General features: G+C 42.2%; 1 protein-coding gene across 1 annotated transcript in view; it reads right to left on the bottom strand.

Moving 5' to 3' along the window:
- Positions 1–615: 615 nt before the first annotated feature.
- LOC104512044 (transcription factor IIIB 90 kDa subunit-like) overlaps positions 616–20,321 on the bottom strand; it is a gene marked incomplete at its 5' end in the record, with an annotated part of 30,327 nt that continues 10,621 nt past the window's right edge. The window contains one exon of the mRNA XM_010154876.1: positions 616–824. Coding sequence (XP_010153178.1) covers positions 616–824 — 209 coding nt within the window. The remainder of the gene's footprint in view (positions 825–20,321) is intronic.

Here is a 20,321-nt window from a genome sequence, read left to right as displayed (position 1 = left end):
AACCAGGGATGGTCTAGAGAGGCAAGGAGTACTCACTTGTAACTGGGGCCTGTGCGCAGTCCCACCTCCAGCCACTGATTTCCTGTATGATCTTTGAGCAAATTTCAGAATTTATTCAAATACCTTTTTCCCCCAGACTAAAACAGGAGCGATATTGTCCTTCCTACAAGCATTAAAAAAAGGAAATCCAAGTATCTTCTGGAAAACCCACTGGAACTCTAATCTGTTCTTTAATGCTGACACTACAGGGGACTTGGGGTTGATTTTCATTTGTTTTAAAAAAGAAAAACAAGACAACAAAAAAAATACCACTATAAACAAGTAATCCCTATCAAGGCACAGGAGAAGTACCATCTTATAGAATGAGAAGAAAATGTTGAGAAATAAGAAATTTCAAGTTATTGATGGGAGGCAGAGTGACACTCATAGCACCTTGTAAATACTAAGCATTGTAGATTTAGAAAGGGAAAAATTTTCTTTGAGCCACAGGAAAACTCCCATTCACTTCATTATATAAAACCAACATTAGCAAAGTTAGCTCCTAAACACTTACCTTTGCACATTTTGAAACAAGGTCTAACTGGGCCGGTTGACTTCTAAAATTGTACCTTTTACTTATGGATTTTTATGTTTTAAATGTGAAAGGATACGAGGAGTTCCTTCTGTCCTACACACCAGGTAGAGACATGCAGCAATTACATGGGTCATCTTTCTCCCGCGGGTTAGGTGCTTGCTCACAGCCATCTTGAAAAAATTAAAGGCAGTATCCAGACAATGTTGATTGAGTTGAAGCTGGTTTCCCAAGTGGTGAATCTGACGTTTCCCTAGAAAAATCAACAAGGAAAAAAAATGCTTAATAACTTAGTAATTAGTGTGCTTTTGGGTGGTTTGTGGGTTTTTGTTTGATTGATTTTTTTGGGGGGGCTTTTCTAAAGATAAAATTGAGGGGGCAAATTTTGGATTTCATCTGTGCAATACAGTAACTGCTCAAGTTTCAGGATCTATATAACCTCAGCTTCTCAGGACAAAAAAAAACCACACCCTCATTCTGGCCTGCTAGAATTGAAATACACGCAGTGAGCCCTGGAAAACAAAGCCACGAACATCAGCCCCAGAGAGGATCCAAAGATCATTTGACAATCAGTACTAAGTTAGCTGTAGCAATGAACTTCTGAAAACCAGAGGTCGTGGCGTGTCTGACACTGACGTGCCAACAGAGAAGACGTTTTGCTGCAACTCTTGAAGAAGCGATGAAGTTTGCAGTTCCTCTGACCACAACCAAAGCCCACAAGGAAAGGGGCTCTACCCTGGGGTTGCCCATCATCCCCACCAAAGGCAGGCACTTCCTTCCTCTGAACACTTTCGCACCCGAGGCTTCACTTAAGGCTCGGCTGCCAGACTGCCAAGATCAGTGTGTGGCTTCAGGAAAACAAATGTGCCTTCACCCTTAAATAAAGCAAAAAAGTGTGTTTCAGATGATTCATGGCAGGAAGTGGTACAGCTGCCGGGACAGATGCGGGAAGTGAGGTCTGGTCCGTCCTCACAGCTCCAGCTTCGGAAGAGTGTGCCGGAGAGACAGCTCAAGAGAAAAGGTGGGGGAAGTCAGGAGGAAGACAGAGCACTGAAGTTCCTCAGCATACAGGGTCAGATGGCCCATCAAGAAAAATCCTTTAATTCAATGTGCCGGGCAGATGTTTCCAGTACGTGTACTTACAGGAAACGCTCGCCTGTTCCCTTCAGAGATGTCATGAGCAGCTTTGCTCAAGGGGCCACGCCGCCTGTCACGCCCCTCAGCCGCCACTGCTCGCAAAGCAATGGCAACCACGCGACGCTTACCAGAACAACGCCAGCACAGACCCTACATCTTAATTTTATGTAAATCCCTATACCATCATCATTAACAACATGGTAAAAATGTTTAATCTCCAAACAACCTTCTGCCAAAGATGTTGCTTCAATTTGGCTTTAACAAAAAGTGGCTCCAGACACACAGACAGGGTCAGCAATACTCCAGCCAAACAGGATCTGCCGCAAAACCACAGCTTCTCCTTCCTGCACAAGCAGCAATTCACCAACACAATCTCCTTCAAGGCACGTTGGTCAACCAGGTGGTACCCGTGTGGATGAAGAAGTAATGACAGAGGAAGGATACGTCACCTTCCGCAGGAGGCGTGGGTACAATAAGCTACTCAAGAATAATCCAAAGCCCATTAAGCGAATAGTTTTTCCGCTGCCATCAGCGGGCCTTGGGCTGGTGCTCAGCCGCCCCAGTCTCTCAAACACAAATACTGCATCTTCCCAAAATTAAGATGCTATCTAGCCCTCTTCCTCCCCAGAACTTTGTTTTACCCTCCACAATCCGTACACTAAAGCAGTGTAAAAAAAATACAGTAAAATTTACCTACCCTGAGTGCTACAACTCGTTTCTGAGGTGGCAGCAAAGCAGCTTCCCTGATTGCTCCCCTCCCTGAGAAAGTCCACCGCAGAGGCCAGCATGGATCAGCAAGGCTACAGAAACCCACCTCTTGCTATCACCTACACTTCCTATTTTATCCAACTGCATTTTGCCATGCACAGCTGCTGAGGTGAAGACAAAGAACTGCCATCTGCAGAGATTTTAGATACTACCCGCACATGCACAACCATTTAGGGCTGCGAGAACTGGGCTTGTTCAGCCTGGAGAAGAGGAGGCTCCGAGGAGACCTTATTGCAGCTTTCCAGTATCTGAAGGGGCCTACAAGGGTGCTGGGAGAGGACTTTTTACAAGGGCCTGTAGTGATAGGACAAGGGGTAATGGGTATAAATTGAAATCAGGGAGGTTTAGATTAGATGTCAGGAAGAAATTCTTCACAGAGAGGGTGGTGAGGCACTGGAACAGGTTGCCCAGAGATGTTGTGGATGCCCCATCCCTGGCTGTCTTCAAGGCCAGGCTGGATGAGGCTTTGAGCAACCTGGTCTAGTGGAAGGGATCCCTGCCCATGGCAGGGGGGGTGGAACTAGATGATCTTTAAGGTCCCTTCCAACTCTAACCATTCTGTTATTCTATGATTCTATGATTTAAAAATAGACGTGCCCATGCAGCAGTCCCTCAGCTGCAGGGAGATCCAGACTGGAATCACAGCAGCAGCAAGGGCACAGCATTCCCTTCAAGTAAGATGGCCCAATTCAATATCCTCAAAATCCCAAAGGCAGCTGGTAACAAGAAACATCTCAGCCGGTTTAAGTGCTGTTTGCATTCTGCTTTTAAGTAAAGGTTCGTGAAAACAAAGAGAATGGTGGGTCCTATGCCAAGGAAGAGCCACAGGCACTCCTCGATGCTTCTTGGGCTAGCAGCAGGGCCCACCTGGCTCCGGGATGGTGCAGGCCACCAGGCTAAAAGAGGTGATGAAACAGCTTCCCGTGGCACCACTATGGCAGCAGCTGCTGCGGTCCTGGGCACACACCAGAGAACAGCCCAAACGAGCTGGAGATGAGCAGCAACAACAGGACAGATGACAGACAAGGAGGTTTCTCTCCCAGCACTCCCCCAGCCCATCCCATACGAGGTAATCCTTCTCCAAAGGACAGTACTGATACAGGGCTCCATACCTCAGAAGGCACTTCAGAAACAAAGAACATACCAGAGGGGGGAAAAAACCCACAAAGAAAGATTAGGGAAGATATGGAATTAATTAATTAATTAAAAATAAGCTATATTTCCCACTGAGCTGGTCCCGTCCCCAGGCTACCATTGATATTCTGAGTATTTAGGTTTTTCTTACTTTCAAATGCTGAAATATAATTCATCATAACCCATCCTAGGTGAACAGTATGGTTGAGTAAAAGGCTTTTTCAGCAGCGCTCTTCATTCAGCACAATTATTTTAAAATACAATCACTTTAGGTGTGACCAGACATTGTCTGGAGACCTAAGAGCACAGAAAGGTACTTAGGAAATGCTATTTCATTGAATGTTTCACTCAACCTTCATCAGACTAGTGAAGGCTTTAATTCTGTGTGCTAGCACTCCCCCAAACTTCTTTGTATTATCATGTCAGTCATATAGCTTGTGGGAAAATAAGACAACTGTTAATACTGCCGTTGATACCCAAAATGAGCAACTTAACAGAGGACAAGAAACATCTTAGAAATTATGTGCATCCTGACAACTAACCTGGTTTTGTCCTTATCTGTTAAGAGAAACAAATGTACTGCTTATAGCATCATCTAAGGTAAATATTTACATTCTGTAACCAGCCTCCTATTTACTAAAGAAAGATCAAAAGCTTTGTTGCTCCACCACCCCCACCCCTCGAATTTAACATGACAACAAAACTCTATTTTTCTGGTATCTTATGTAACACTAACGACACAAAAATAGCTGGAAAAGTTAGCGTTAGCAATTGTGCTTCTAGATTTCTCCACAGGGAACGAAAGATACAGTTATTCCTTCTAGTTCCTTCACAGATTCAAGAAACATCTCCATTCATCTCCTGCCAAGAAAATGCAGGTATCAGCTAAATGGTTATTGCCCCAGTACTGCAGTACAGCACTAAACTGATGTACAGAGCCCTTGTTCCAGTCAGATGACAACTAAAACTATGTAATTTTGTGACTTCCAACCTTTTCTGCCTATCTCCCCAGTCTGACATTTCCAGAGCTGAAAAACGTGTCTCCATAATATTTAACTATAAATACAGGGATTTAATATGCTGGTATCTGAAGAGCAGGTGTCCCCACTTGGGGAATAGGGCATATGAAAATAACTGATCAAAATAACTTCTCTATCCAATGCTCCAGTTACTGCTGACAAACATCAGAGACCAAATGCCCATTCATACTGCCAGTCCTCAACATGAAAACAGTCCTCGTAACTGTGCAATGGTAGCCATAAACCCTGCTGAGCGCTCGGACACCTTCTCACACGCGTGACTGCTCCCCCAACAACATGGGCAGTGCAGGGAGGAGCTGTGGAGCAGCACCAAGCTACAGGGCTGTGGAGATGAGTAACTCCCTCCAGCAAACCAACAACACTCCATTACGTCTATCACCCCTTGCAGGTACTCCCACTCCTCCTCTCTAGCTGGGTGGCATTTTATAACCTTCCACGTGCTGTTTATCTCCTGCTTCTATCGTTTGCTCTAGACTACCGGCGTGGCTTCAATCAGCTTTAATGGCTGGCTAATGCCCTTTCTGCCAGTTTGACCATATGGTCCCAGTGTGCTGCAAGCTGGTCCAGCTCTCTGCAAGAATGCAACAAGCCTTATGATCTCAGCCAAAACAGTGGGGATATCCAACATTACCATACAATTTATGAGCAATCTGCTCAACTCTATTCACCAGGTAACATCACGGTGAAACCCAAATGAATTGAGCTGCTCTACTGGATGGAAAAGGATTTCCACATCTTTAAACCCTGCCTCCGGGTTACAAAACAAAACTCAAGACGACAGCTTCCTGACTTTCTTACCCATTTCATCCAGTAGAACAGTTATTTAAAAAGTTTGAGTGGGACACTACTCTAAAACACTGCAGCTACTATAAAGCATATCATCCGTGAAACAGCCAGAAATAAATATTGCATTTTTTTTTCTCTAAATTGCTAGGCAAGAGTACAACGTACAAGACAAAACAGAGGGGTAAAACAAGCCTCTTAGCAAGTGCATCTTTTATAACTTGCAATAAGAGTTGCCTCTTTTGGGCCTTACAGGTTTTTGACAGATCCTGGAGTTCTTTTTTTCAACCAAAAGCAACAGAACCTTTGAGGTCAAAGTTTACACTTCATGTTGCCCTTGCAGTTTAGTGATGGCATTAAAGCAGTGACCAAGTACCTTTAGGAAAAGGACAAGGAACAATGTCTTTTTTAAAAGGCAGGACAAGCTCATCAGCAAGATTACAAAAATCCTCCCCCTTCCCTCAGCAGTAAAACAGTAAAATTATCCTCCTTTAAGGATAAAGCAAAGGAACAAAAGTCTAGAAACTACAGAATTTCTGTGACATGGGAACTGCCTGGTATGTGTCCTATTTATTTCTCCAAGGCTCATCATACCATCAGGGTGGAGGGGGAAGCAGGGGGAGACGAGAGAGAAAAGCGCTTGCACTTCTGTAAGCGACATACAAAAATCAAGTTCCCAGGCTACCAAGTAGTAAAGTTTATCACGCTCCTGAATCTGCATCTAAAAACAAAAGGCCCTTTTCAGTTTTTAGTTCTAAGCCTTCTAAAAAAAAAAAAAGAAAAAAAGTATTTCTACCCATCTACTCCCAACATGCTGAAAGAAACACCATCATCTTATCAACCGATGCCAACCTCAGTGCTTTGAACTGGCACACAAGGCCTCCACGGACAAGCTCCAATAGGGCTGCTGAATGCTACTATCCTTTTATTTCAGAAAATTTCTATTCTTTTGATGGAGGAAACAGTGCTTATTACAAAACAAAGTGTGTAGGCTAGAAATCACCATCACAAAAATACATTTGCAGAAAATCTTGGTAATATTAAATGCTTACACAAGAGGCAGTTGATAGCAAAACTGCAGCTTGAGTTATAATAGGAGCAAGATAGAAAAAGGGCGGGGGGGGGAAATCAGACCCATTCTGTACAAGCAATTTTCTTTCTTTTATGATCCCGTTACTACAGAAACATCTTGTTCTCTTCCCCTATTCATGAGGAATCATACCTTTTTTTGGATAGCTTAAAAGCCAGCAGTGTCAAGCAGCTACAGCTATGTACTACTCTCATCTGGCTTCTGCCCGCTCACCTGCAACCCTCCCCTCAGGCTGACAGGGACTCTAACACTGCTATTTTGAAGCACTGCTTTTCAGTACGAAAAACAAGTTTGCAGGGAAATAACAGGCAATACACAGCCAGAGCTTCAATGAATTGTTATTACCATCCTAAACTGCATCATCAAAATCCAGGCATACAGATTTCCCCCCCCCTTTCTGCAATTCGCTCGAGGGGCCCTGGAACAGCACTACCTGCATCGGGCCATGGAGTCATGTTAACAGCACTAATCCTTTTGCAAAAAGGATTGTTATGGTAACAAACACTAGATTCTATTAAAGGAAAACATTTTGGATGGGTTTCGCTAGAGTATTCATTTCTAGAATTTGAATTACTTTACCGACTGAATTTTATGTGCAGATTTTATTCTGCATTTGGGCTTTCACTCCTTTTCTGTCTTTGAAAAGGCTCCCCAGAAGAACTCTGGAAAAAGGGAAGAAAGGGTAATTTATGTGTAGGTATCCCTGCATTCTTTGTCATATCTTAGCTTAAAGCCCGAATGAATTTCCTGCTCTTTGCTCCATGCCAGGCTTCTGTGTTATTTGTATTACAAATAAGTAAAACAAACAAACAAAGCCACAACAGGGAAAGTCCAAGAATATCAGCAGGGCTACTCGTATGAAGGCTGGTCCAAGAAGCCTAATCAAGGGTAGAGTCTCACAATCAAAGACAAGAAACCATTTAAAGCCCAAACAATGGGGGGAGGCAGGGAGGAAACCGAGGAGATGGCTGCAGTGATCACACCGAGGGATCCAGTGACACATGCAATACCGTGAGAGAAGTAGCTTTATCCGTGAGCCTGCAATGAAAAAAGGCCAACGAACAGCAGAACCAGCAGCCCAGTAGGACACTACAGCAGCGCTGACCCAGCACAATAACAACTTCAATTTTCTTAGGGATAGCTAAGAGTTATTCCCAGTAACACCTAATTGCCTATGAGTCAAGTGATGAACATGCTGGCCTCATCCCCACGCTCCACCTAACTTCACCCAAGCCCCAAATCCTCACTTCACCACCATCTAATTGTGGGTGCACCCCACACGCCCAGACCCATGCTCTTCCCGGAGAGAACTCCCCAGTTCCTCCACAGGATGTGTCAGTCCCAGGGCTGAGCAACCTGGAGAGTGTGCCTGCTCAACCCCCTCTGACTGATGCATCCCTGTGCCTGGGTCACCTGGCAGAGATGCTCCGGGAACTGCCCAAGGATACGCTCTGTTCCTCTTGTCTCAGCAGAGTAAAATAGTTCCTGGCCCTTTCCCTCTGATATTCTACCAGCTGCACCAGCACAACTGTTTGTGGGGATGCACAGAAAACCAAACCAGTAAATTGATCCTTGTTAAAAATAACTTTGTGAAATCAAAAAAAAGCCAACAAAGAAAAAACCACAACAAACCACCTTAATCCAGACCTGTTTACTGAAGGATTGAGGCCTCCACTTTATCTTCTTCGGGCCAGAAACAGACTATCTCAGCACAGAGACCTGCATTCAATTTCTCTGCCTGCTCAGAACAATCCAACCCATCCATTTTGCCTCCCAGGAGAGCACCCCAACTACAGGTGCAGCTCCCCATCTCTCCTGGTAAAGCCCTTCCACTGCATGCCAAATGTTCATTCATTCTGCTAAAGAGAACTAGCGTACATCTTTAAGATTAATGGCTTTAAAATCCAGATAGTGGTCACTACTCCAACCACTTCTTAAATATTTGATACTAAGCTACTTTTCTTTCACCTAGAAAATCTGCTGTTAACATCTCTTCCCAGCACTCATCTGTACTTCTTTAAGTATTCATTCCCTCAAAATTGGCCCTTGTATTCCATTAATGCCAAAGCAGGCCTGCAGAGCACCCACGTAACTTCCCCCACCCCACTCCTCAAGCACTTTTTCCATTCCCCGATTATATGAATCCACTCCCACATGGGCAGCCTCTTTGCATATACAGCAACTGGACATTTGAATTAATTTTCCTTACCCACTCTGAAAAATCTGGCATAGTAAGCAGTTCCTCTGACCTTTTGCATTCAGTTCCTGGAATTTTGCTTCCCTCATAGGTGGTACTTCTAGTGCTGCTGTTTCATTCCCATTATCCATCTAACCTCTACTCAGCAACCGACTAGGAGCCGTACGGTTTATGCATGGGCTGTACCTAACCTATTGCTAATCTTGCCCCATCATCCTTAGACAGTGGCTTGCTTGTTTCTTCTCCACCTTGCTTAATTCTTTTTTTTAAACACAGCTAAAGAACTCCATGCTAATGAAGTCCTTACTAAACATCATTTCTGGTGTCAAGAGTTGGAAAACCACAGCCAATGCTGACATTAAAAAACCCCCGTCTGTTGATTCTCTACCATCTGAAGGTATTGGCTCACAACTGTTTTAAGCCAAGCTAAAGCCCAAGCTGTTGCTACAGAAAGCATTCCCACCTCCGGCACGACATTTACATTGCCGCATGCTGATACAGATGAGGGAACTTGCTCTGCTAAGAATCAGCCCAAACAACAAAAAGTTTAATTTTCCTTTGGACCAGTTCCCTCATGTAACTCAACAAGCAGTCTCCCAAGCCCTAACAGCAGCAGAATGTGGCTGGGGTGAGGAGAAATGCTGTCAGCAGCAGCATACACATGGATTGACTTAAACCAAACGTGAGACTGCAGCCTAAATGGGTCAAAGAGAAAAGTACACGTTATCCCTACGCGTCCTCCTGCTTCCCTGCTACTGCTCCCAGCCCTTGTCGCTCCGCTCATACAAGTGAGCTTACACCTAAGCCTGCCTTACCACAGTTTAAACACTTGTCAGTATGTTCATTAGTTGTTTGTCTAATAGAATGCTTCAGGTCCCTTAAGACTAATTTTGGAAGTAAGTAAATACGGACTTTTTTTACATCCAAAAGTTTTGTCAACTGAATTTTCTGCTCACATAAGATTTGCAGCTGTTTCCAAGTCAAAACAGCTGGAAGGCTGCACTACTGACAAGAACTGTGAGCACACGTATCATTAATGTAGCAGAACCCTTACCTATCTGACACTGAGGGAATTAGAAAGAAAAATTTAAGACACTAAGGACTTTTAGGTAGTGGTAGCTTGAGAGCATACGAGATTTCCTTCTGAAAGCACCATCAGTTAAGGCTTTGCTTTAATCTACCTCTGGTTTGTGTGGACAATGATTTTTTTTTCTTCAATTACATTTTAAATGACAGTTATTCTTAGAGATTTTTCTATATCTATATACACATAAAGCTTTTTACCTCACACTTACCAATTGTCAATTGTTACTCTTGTCACAACAAGAAATGAAACATTTCTGCTGTCACACAGCATTACTGCTGATCCAAGCACTACCTTCAACCATCCAAAATCATTTTTACACCACTGCAAGAAAAAATTTGCTCATGACATAATCTGATGGTTTTGAAAAGATCACTTTAAAAAAGTTTTAAAACCCTGTAATTCTAGCATTATGAGAGAGATCAGAATTTGTTTCATACCTACAAAGCAAAACACATTTAACTAATGAGCAACTGTCAATCTATACAGCTTGAAAAAATTCAAGAATACCACACAATACAGGGGAAAAAAAAAATTTGTTGTGTATTGGTAAAAGTTATCAAAATCTTTAAATCAAAACAAAAATGAAGGCTAAACACAGAAGGATCCCTTGCTGCAATGGAAAACTTCACAGATGCGAACAGCATATAAATCAGTGCAGTGTTATCTGCTCGCTGGCAGCAAGTCCCAGTGCCTTCCCTGCAGATCAGGGCTTTTGCAAGGCAAAGAAGAGAGTGAAAACTGACAGGAGCCATTTTTCCGAGTCTTGTGGAGACCACAGAAGCAGGCAGGAGCCGTGGGAGTCGAGGTGCTTCGCATGGACGAGGGGGACGCAGGACCTGAAGGCATCCGCTGGCCAGAATGGCCACTGAGGCCAAGGGGACAGGGACCAGAGCAGAAGTTTGAGTTACCAATTACACTTCTCAGCTGCACTGCGACTATTAGCTAAGGTCACGCATACTCAGATTGTTTAAAAAGGATCTTCCTGTTTAATCCACCTTCCCTGCTATAAAAGCCAGTCCAGCCTTTCCCTTTTCATGCCAAGAGGCTTCTGCGTATCCCTGTGAACCTTCCCTACTTTCTGTGTCCACCTACAATGCTTACCTTTATAACATTTCAGAATCTGAGAATTTACTTGTCCTTAGACACGTGCAGAACAATCTTCCTCCCCTAGTGCTCAGCCCTGCTCCTCTGCACGCCAGTTGTTCTGTCAAAATACAGCTGTTAGTGCTAAGTTATTTCCACTCTCCATCATCCGACTGTGTAGGCAGGAGAGACCTCACTGACAGAGACTAATACCCGCTCTGCCTGTACCTGACTTAAGGTTGCTGCTGCTTCTTCGGGACTGAAAGAGGCCTGTGAGCCCAAAGCTACTCTCAGGTTCTGATTCTAGCTTGGGTTTGGCTTTCTTCTTTCCTTCCTCCCCTAATTTTATGTGCAAATCTAACAAAGGCCACCCTCTCCCCACCCAGACCTTACCCAATTTATGGTCAAAGATGATGTATGACACGGTAATTCCAAAAGTTAAAATGTCCTAAATAACAACTAATTGGCAAGTCTCAATCTCAGAAATGAAAATATGGTGAGAAGACATCAAGAGAAAAAGGATGCAGGGAAGTAGTTGAGGGGTGTGAAGAAAAAGAGGCAGTTGTTAAAGATATCAAAGGGATAAGAGATAAAACATGATCTAAAAATGGAAGCAGAAAGAGAAAAGCAGTGAAATCAAGCTGGGAAAGGCACAGAGACGTTACAAAAGCAGGAAAGATTGTATTAGGTTAATACTTACTTAAGCTATTTTCATATGAAGCTGACAAAAGTGGTCAAATACTTTTATACTAAAGGGACAAGAAACCTGGCAGTTAGGTAAGAGAGCATCAACCTTTATCCAGGCTGCAGTTAAAAAATGAAATTCTGCCATGAAGTTTGTCCCTGGCAGCCAAGTCCATCAGCTGCAGGCAACAAGGAGTATGAACCCGAGGGGGCTGCTCTCCTTAACCACTACGTAACGCCTATGGAGATCAGAGCTACAACTGCCCCGATAATTTTACGTGTGCACTGCCCCTAGACGATGGAAGTTATGGACAGCACTTCACTCTGACCTTTTGCATTTCCTTCCTTTTTGAACTGAAAGTAAGTGAAGGTTACCACAAATCTCAGCTAACAATGTAGTGAACCAGTGAAGCTATTCATCAAGCCAGTCTGTGCTATCAACTTCAGCTTGGGGTTGAAAGGAGATTTATGTTTAGAGAGAGAATGCACATATTTCAGCAACAGCCTTATACTTCTTTAAACAATAACATTTATAGAAGTCAGATGTACAGATGTGCCAGCAAAGAATCAAAACTACAATGCCGTTTATGTATTTCTACAGAGCCAATGTGGCCCTCTGAAAATATCTGGCATATCTGAATAGTACCTATCTGTACGTATGTGATCTCTTTCATTTATGTAAAGCTACTCTTTACATATGTGATCTCATCAGCAACATTTTTAGGAGGACGAAATTGTCACCAGACTTTGTTCTTCTCCACAGAAACCCTAATCAACCTAGAATTAAAGATGGAAAGCACAGGAAGGGGTAGGGGGGTGAGAGTTTAAAGACCCAGATACTGAACTTTTGGCCTTCACCAAATTACCAAACATGATTTGTTAAAAGCAGATCACTAGATTTCTAGAAGACAATGGAAGTTTACAAGTTTAAACTACAAACAGGTAAATGCACCAGTTCATGCCTAAGGACTAATAACAAAATTAAAGGAAAACGTAAGTACTATGTTAATGGGAACTTACAACAAAACTCATTGGACTTCGTAACATTTTCCCAAGGGAACTGGTGGAAACCCCCGCTGCTTGGAACATATGAATACAGGAAGGGTAAAGCACAAGAAAAATGTGTGATATGGAATGATCCATTATAAGAAAAATAGGCTAAGATGATTTAGTAGGTTAAAGTAGGTTGTTCTGCTTTTGCAAAACTCAGAGAGGCTGCTTTGCATGACAGAATTATTCTGTATCCAGTGTAGAGCACAGGGGAAAAAATCCCCCACCCTTTCCTCCCCAAATAGCTGTCTCTGCTGAGTCGGTGCAACAGCCTTCCAGCCTGCTCACAGTCTGGCAGCAGAACTATACCCAACGTCAGACAGATCAACCTGACCGGTACAGGAAAGATCCACCAGCTCAAGTTCCCACCTCTCAAATTTGTTTTCCACAGTCATCACTCCATTCTAGTATTCCTAAATTAAATATTATATCAGCAACACACCCCACAAAAACCAGCACTTGTTCATGTAACAAAGTCTGAGAAATTTTGTTCACAGCCAAGTCTTCAGATACCAACTTCCTTTGCTCTTCTAGACAACCCACTCGCCTCCAGTGTGCCAGTCCTTAGTAGTCAGAGAGAATTTGGGGTAAGCACAGTTAACGTTTTCCTGTTCTTTGTGTGCTAAACCTCAAAGATCAATTACAACAGGGATTTTTTTCTGTACAGTATGACTCCAAGATAGGACATGAGATCATCCATTAAACATACATATCCAAGACTAGATGCATTATTAATTCATTTTCCCCTAGGTAATACGGCATGGTGAAAAATAGCTACCAGAGAACATACTGACTGAAGACTTAAACAGAAATCAGTGGATTTATGTGATGACTGCTATGCAGCAACCTAACATCTCATTAAAGGAGACATGGACTCTTCTCCCCTGATACTGTCACTGCTCCTAGAAAGTAGATGCTGGTGTTCAACACACTGAATAATATTGATTGCAACATACCCTAGAAATAGTTCTTACACCAGTAGTGGGAATGATATATTTGAATTTAATACTGTTTGAATCTGACTACAGACAGGTATTAACTTTATAGCTTTTTTCTGATTAGTGACAGTGTTTGGAAAATCTCTTTTTTTTTTTTTTAAGGAAGTTGGTTATAAAACACAACCTGCCTCAGTTTCAATTAGACAGGTACTGTAAACACCAAAATGAGTTTTTATTGTTGTCCTCTGACTTTGTGGAGCTCCAATCAAGGAAGCGGCCCTAAGGAATCGCTTCACATCAGCATCATCTCAAACCTAACTAACATATTGCTTCAGTAGAGTCCACAGAGTAAATTCTATTTACTGACCGATCTCTTAAGATCCACAAGAACAAACATATTGCTTCAGTCAACTGCCTGCCTCGGACCTGTTTATGCTACAAGCCGCTCCTCACTGAAGGCCTCAGAAGTTCTACTGCCACATTCATGAACCTCAAGGACCACACTCTTCCTCCTCAAAATTGTAGTTTGGCCTTTCTTCCTTCCTATCTTTTTTTGCATTTTACTCAAGAGTGTTAGGAAAAGCAGAGAGACAGATTAAATTCTCTCTGGCTATCTACAGTTTGAGCTTATGTCCACATATCCACAGCCCTGGCAGCTACAACAGCACCAGGACACCCTGAACATTTCTGTATGGTCAAATGCCATCCTGCTACATTATCATGTATCAAGAATATATATGATATATATAGGTGCCACTTTGTTTAGTCCAGCTTTAATTATCGTGAACATTCAACTCCAACTGAAAGCCATGCTCCTATAGATGAGGAGCTGAACTTGGCACAAACCAACTGTGGTTTTAGGTTCTGGAACCATGTCTCTTATCTTTGTGAAGTCACGACACTCCAACATTTTGTACCAAGTGGCTGTGTTGTCTCCCTTTTATGCTTTCCACAGACTGAATCGTACACGATTTCTGACATAAGGATCCTTCTTCTTAGCTTAATAGCGAGCGAGTGCGTCTGGAGGAGACTGAACACACACGATTCTCAGCACGGAAGCACGGAGACAGGTGACGGTCCTTCGCTTCTGCTGCACGATGAAGAGGAGACAAACCACTCCAAATATACTCTTTGAAGAACCTGATTTTTGTTTCCATGTCACTGCTTACGCTCCCTTATGCTCATCGTTAACTTCTGCTGAAGTTTTCTTAGGATTATATTTGGTATTTAATATTCAGTGTCACTGTAATCCCACAACTTGACTTTGCTGGCATGACATCTGTTTCTCAGAAATCCAAAACAACCTCAAAGCTTTTTCTGTGTCAAAGCCCTTGATCAATGTCAAGTTTCCTATTCTTCTTAAAGCTGGTATCAAACACTGCAGTGATCTCAGAATGAAATTTGTTGTATGTGTCAGATCAAAAAATTAGGAGCAGAGTTTGGGGGAAACAGAACTATCCACACATACAGGAAGGGAACTGCCTACTCAATGGCAAAAAGAGCATGTGAGCACCACAGTAACCCTTCAAAAAGAACACTGTCTATTCCCAGTTCTCCAGGACCTGGAAGAGGGTACAAATTACCCTTGAGGAAGCCATCTGCCATCAAGGCATGGAAGTCTCACCATGGAGAGAATGGAAAGAGACAAAAGTATGTTTATGATCCACAGGGTATCTAACAACTTCATTTTGACCAAAGCTACACAGATACCCATTTGCTCTCAAGAAAGAAGCTGGCAGCAAGCAAGAGTTAACTGCTAGCATAGGGCCAGCTGGAATAACACAGACCACTCAGACAACAAACGTCACCTCACAAGCACCCTGGATTTACTCCAAAAATCACTTGAAAAGTGGTATTCTTTCTTGACATGCTGAAGGACTGACTCAGCTTGCACCAGAAGTAAAGTACTTTTCCTAGTGCATGTTAGGAACCATAGTTTCTAAATCTACTTTGAGATGATTTTGAATAGTCTCAAGATACACATTTTCCCACAACATCACTAAGCAAGCTTGTAAATTCTTTTCCTTGTATTTAAACTTAAAAATAAAGATTTCACACAGCTAAAAATGTCAGATTATTTCCCCAACTCCCACCTTCCAAAAGAAAGAAACCTTTAGATATAGAAATACATCTTTTTTTAAGCATAAAGGGACTGTATTTGCAAAGTTATTCACCCACATTGGTACTGCTGTGAAATCACTTATAAGATTTCAGCTGACATTCAATAATTTTATTTCTAGCTATTTCCCTGAGCTCACAGAGCTTTCACGGCCAGGGAAGTAAGCAAACATAACACCTGCTTGGATTTGGCAAGCTGCATGAGGCTCAGAATAATAAGGCAACCCCTCTAAAAATCTCCCTCATTTAGAGATGCTGATTTGCTGACAGTCAGAAGATAGCTGTGCTCACCTTCAGAAATGAGCATGAATTTGGATTAGCAAATACTGAGGTTTCATCTCATATTTAAAATGGAGGATGGTAGGTAGAGAGGATTGAATGATAAACTAAGAGCTATAATTGATTTACTGATTTTTCATACAAAGTCTGCTTTCCTCTCTTCGTTTCACAGCAAACCTAGGGTAAGAAGCAGAAGAGAACACAGATACCTCAGCCTGGAGACTAGGGACAACTGGAACAGCTGAGGCTGTAGTTTTCATCATTCTTATTTTGTAATAGCATTTTCCTAATGTTTTACTGATTAGAAGAAATCCCTTTTTATAACAAATCAGATAAAATAACAGAGGACGAAGTTAGCAGAGGCTGTTGAAGGGGGAAATCGGACATCCCCCATCTATCCCACCACCGCCCCTTGCACCAGCTGCCAGTGCCCTTCAGATTTTGTGCCGAGCCACAAACCAAGACAAAAACCAAAAAGCAAACAGTTTTCTACAGGCATCAGCCAGAGCAAGGAAGAGAAGTGAGACAGGCACTGGCAAGAAGTACAGCAGCAAGCCTTCAGAGCAGTTCATCACTAACATGCAACTCCTCTGATTCCTCTAAGATGCTACAAAGAATTTGGAAGCAGAAGTTTACAGCTGTCCACGTACTGCTTCAAAACACAGTATACATCTTCCATGAACAAAGACATCAGTCTCCTAACCTGATTTAGAAAGTGTCTTTTCCCACGTAGAATGATTTCTATGCATCTGTATAAGCTTGCATGTTCATGCACACGTGCTTGAAGGAGCCAGAAATGCCTTTCTGCGTCAAGCGGTTCTGCAAAACCCTGAAAACAAGTATCAGGGTAACTGCTACAGATGACCACCCATGCTACACCATGGGAGTGTGGCCCGAGACTCTGCAGCGCTTCTATCTCCCTTTTAGGCAAGATAATGTGATGCTTTCTAAAAGGGAAGAACAAAGATGGCTGTGTCTTACACCTCGATTTTTCAAGGACAGAAACAAGCGACCTTAAGGTTCTCTACTGCTATCAAAAAAAAAAAAACTCAGACCAGACCTAACAACCAGTGTCTGGAGAGCAACTCGTTCTCAGAAACTCATCCTAAATGGACTACACAAAGCAAAGTGCAGACTACTGAACCTTACAGAGCTCCCCTTGTAGCAATACTAAGTTCATGATTCTTACCATAAAAATGCATGGAATGCTTTCCCTGAGTATTGATTTATGCTATTTGATTGATTTTATATCCAAAGAACAAGGTAAATAGTATTCATATACATTTTATCTAAAGAATGACAATCATACAGGAGAAAATGCATGTCTGATTCCTGTACGTGAACCCAGATCTGTGTATATGCCCAGGAACCAGGACACTAATCTGCTTTCTTAGATTATGCACTTCATAATATGCTACCCAAAAGTACTACTAATCAACTGTGTGGGTTTTTTTAAGAGTACATCAAGGAAGAATATATAGCTGTCTTCTAAAAAACCCATTCCTAACTGATTTTATTTTTAAGAATCATTTATATGCTCATTACCATAATATAATTTCTTAGGGATTCACACATTTGAATATAATTAGCCACTTGTTTTGTTGCATTCAGTGCTAATGACCTTTCATTGAAGAAAGACCCAGGTTTAATTTTTCTGTTGTTCAAACTTAAGAGAAGTCTCTCTCCGTTGAAAATGCAGGGATCCTCTGAACTGATTTTGAACAGCTAAGCAATCAATACCTTTTTACTTAATTTATGCCGTGTTTGTTTGTGACAGCTTTGTTATAACAGCATGAAGGCTTTAAATCTAGGTGATGAAAGCCAGACTTCTAGGTACATATTTGGGATCCCAAACAATAACTCCAAGCAAACACGGTTCCCGCTGACATCCAGGTTCAAGCATGCTGGACCCAACTCCTCGCCATGCCGCTGGCAGTCCCTACCCACACTGGAGCCTGGGTTTCAGGAGACCACGCTGTACTTCTGCCTCTATAAATACAATTTGCTTATAATTTCTATTAGAAAACACTTTTTTTAAAGTCACTATGTAGGAAACAATACACATCATTTTTCAACTGTTAAATTTTCAGTGTAGGAAACGAAACTTCTAAACTGATAGCAATGCCAATGCCTTCAGGAGAGGTACGCATCTGACAACTTCTCCCCCCTCCTGCAATTACTTAATCTTCATTTCTACCCACATGCTTGACAGTACTTAGGTTTTGTCTATGCAGATTAGCACTGAGTTGTTTTATTGTCCAAAATGATTCAATTCTTGAGTATTAAGGGGGGAAGGGAATATTAATCTAAAGGAATAGTTTGTAACTTTATGCCCATCATTTCCCATTCCACAGTTTATCCATAAACAGCTAGTCCTACAAAGCCTTAGGGAAAAAAGCAACTTTCTTTACAACTCTCATTACTGGACAGCTGTAGGGGGAGGAAAGTGACTTTATTTTATATGTATCATCTAAAGTTTGTTTCTAAATAAGAGGAAGAACATTACATTTATTGAAGACATTAAAAAGAAGGTGTGTATAAGGAGCCTGGAATTTTTTTGTACGGGGCCTCCTTCCAGAGCAGGCTGGAGTTCTTGCCCTTCACAACTCAGGGTTAAATGTAATGTCATTCAGGAAACAAGTTATGTTCAGCTTCTGAGGAGACATCACTCTTCAGCCTTCCATCAGAGCCTTCACAAACTCATCCCCCAAGAAAGAATCACATAGGCTACAGCCCAGATACAGAACCACACCCCCAGCATCCAACCTCCTGAATTATCCCATAACACCATTTTACATCAGAGATGGTCATAAATTGTATGTGGGAAATTCCACTCCAAGCAGCTCGCCGAAAAGCAAACCCAAAGTTTTCAGGAAAAGCTCTACTTCAAAGACACGATTAAAGAAAGAAATTCTCTTTCTCACCACTCCTCCCATGAAATTACAGTTGAATAACTATGGCAACAGCAGAATTTAAACTTATTTTCAAATAGCGTTTTAAGCAGCGTGTAACAGCACCACCTGGTGATCTCTGCTGTACAATGTTTAAGACACCCACCTAGCTGAGGCATAGTAATCAGCATCGAAGAACAGATTTTAATCCTGGTTGTGTACAGTTTGCAATTTTTTTCAGTTAAAAAGCCATGCAATTTGTATCACTAAATAGTAACATTTTATGATTATGTTAAAAAAGCAAATAAAACTGCTCAGAGGTAGTATCAGCCAACTTCTACCGGTGAGTGGGGAAGCTTTTGACATAGCAACAGCCAGTTTAGTAAAATTCAGGAATTGGATCCTGAATTAACACACTAGGTTAATGAACTATTTGTGTAAAGGTTTCGTTTATAATTCATACAGATGAAAGGCCACCTCAGAACTAGACACAGTCAAGCCTAGGTTATTAAAATCACTTGAAAATCAAACTGGATGTCATATATGCTGTGTATTTTCAATTGATTAACATATAAACAGAATTAGCACTTTGGTCCTAATGCATTGAGAGTTTTACTGCTGTTACAGTGAAGCATCGCAGAACACGTTGCTGGAAAAATCCTTAGGGATCCTGAAATGAAAAAGCATTCCCTGAAGACACTGCGAGCAACAAGAATTCTATTAGAGTTGAGCATTTCTTCCTCATCACTCCTTTTTAAGTTGCAACTAAATTAGCACAGCCTGCGCACTCCAGGGTGTGTGCTGGGAGAAGGGAGGGGGAGAAAACGGAAGATACGAAGGCCTGAGGCACTTCAAGCAGAGAGCATCCATCTGCTAGCAGCAGTCAATGAACAGAACATTTCTGAAAAGCTTCCCACTCATATTAAGGCAAGCCAAAAGAACAGAAAACACCTTCCTTCACTCTGACTGTGCAGGACTGAACATCACAGGACAGCGGGTTATAAATATCTGTTTAAAAAAATAAAAAGACACGAGAGAGATGCGCATAACGCGGTCCTGCGTTCGGCCTCTCCTGCTGCAAAGGCTCCTGCTCATCTCTCCGGAATCCATTCCCTCCTCCACTCTGTGGTGGCATGTGGAGGAGTGAAGTGATCAAAAGGAAATAGGAGAAGAAATTAAAAAAAAAAAAAATCACCTTTTTTTATCACTTGTGAAACCCAAACTTTTTTACTGTCCTGGTAAACAGACGCATTGCCCAAGCTAAAGCCCAGCATATTTGGATGAGGGGAATAGCAAAGGGCAGCTGAGGAAATGGGAAAGTCAGGGATCAAACTAGCTTTCCTGATAGAGATGTTTATGGTAGAACCGGACCCCAGAGCTGCAGCTCTACAAAACGAAGGCCTCCAATGGCAATACCACTCGAAGGAGTTCCCGACCCTTTACACAACGTCTCGCTCCCACCCGCACACCG

This window comes from Eurypyga helias, unplaced genomic scaffold (assembly GCF_000690775.1).
Source record: "Eurypyga helias isolate BGI_N326 unplaced genomic scaffold, ASM69077v1 scaffold18737, whole genome shotgun sequence".
Lineage (NCBI taxonomy): Eukaryota > Metazoa > Chordata > Aves > Eurypygiformes > Eurypygidae > Eurypyga > Eurypyga helias.
This window is presented reverse-complemented; position numbering and strand designations above follow the sequence as displayed.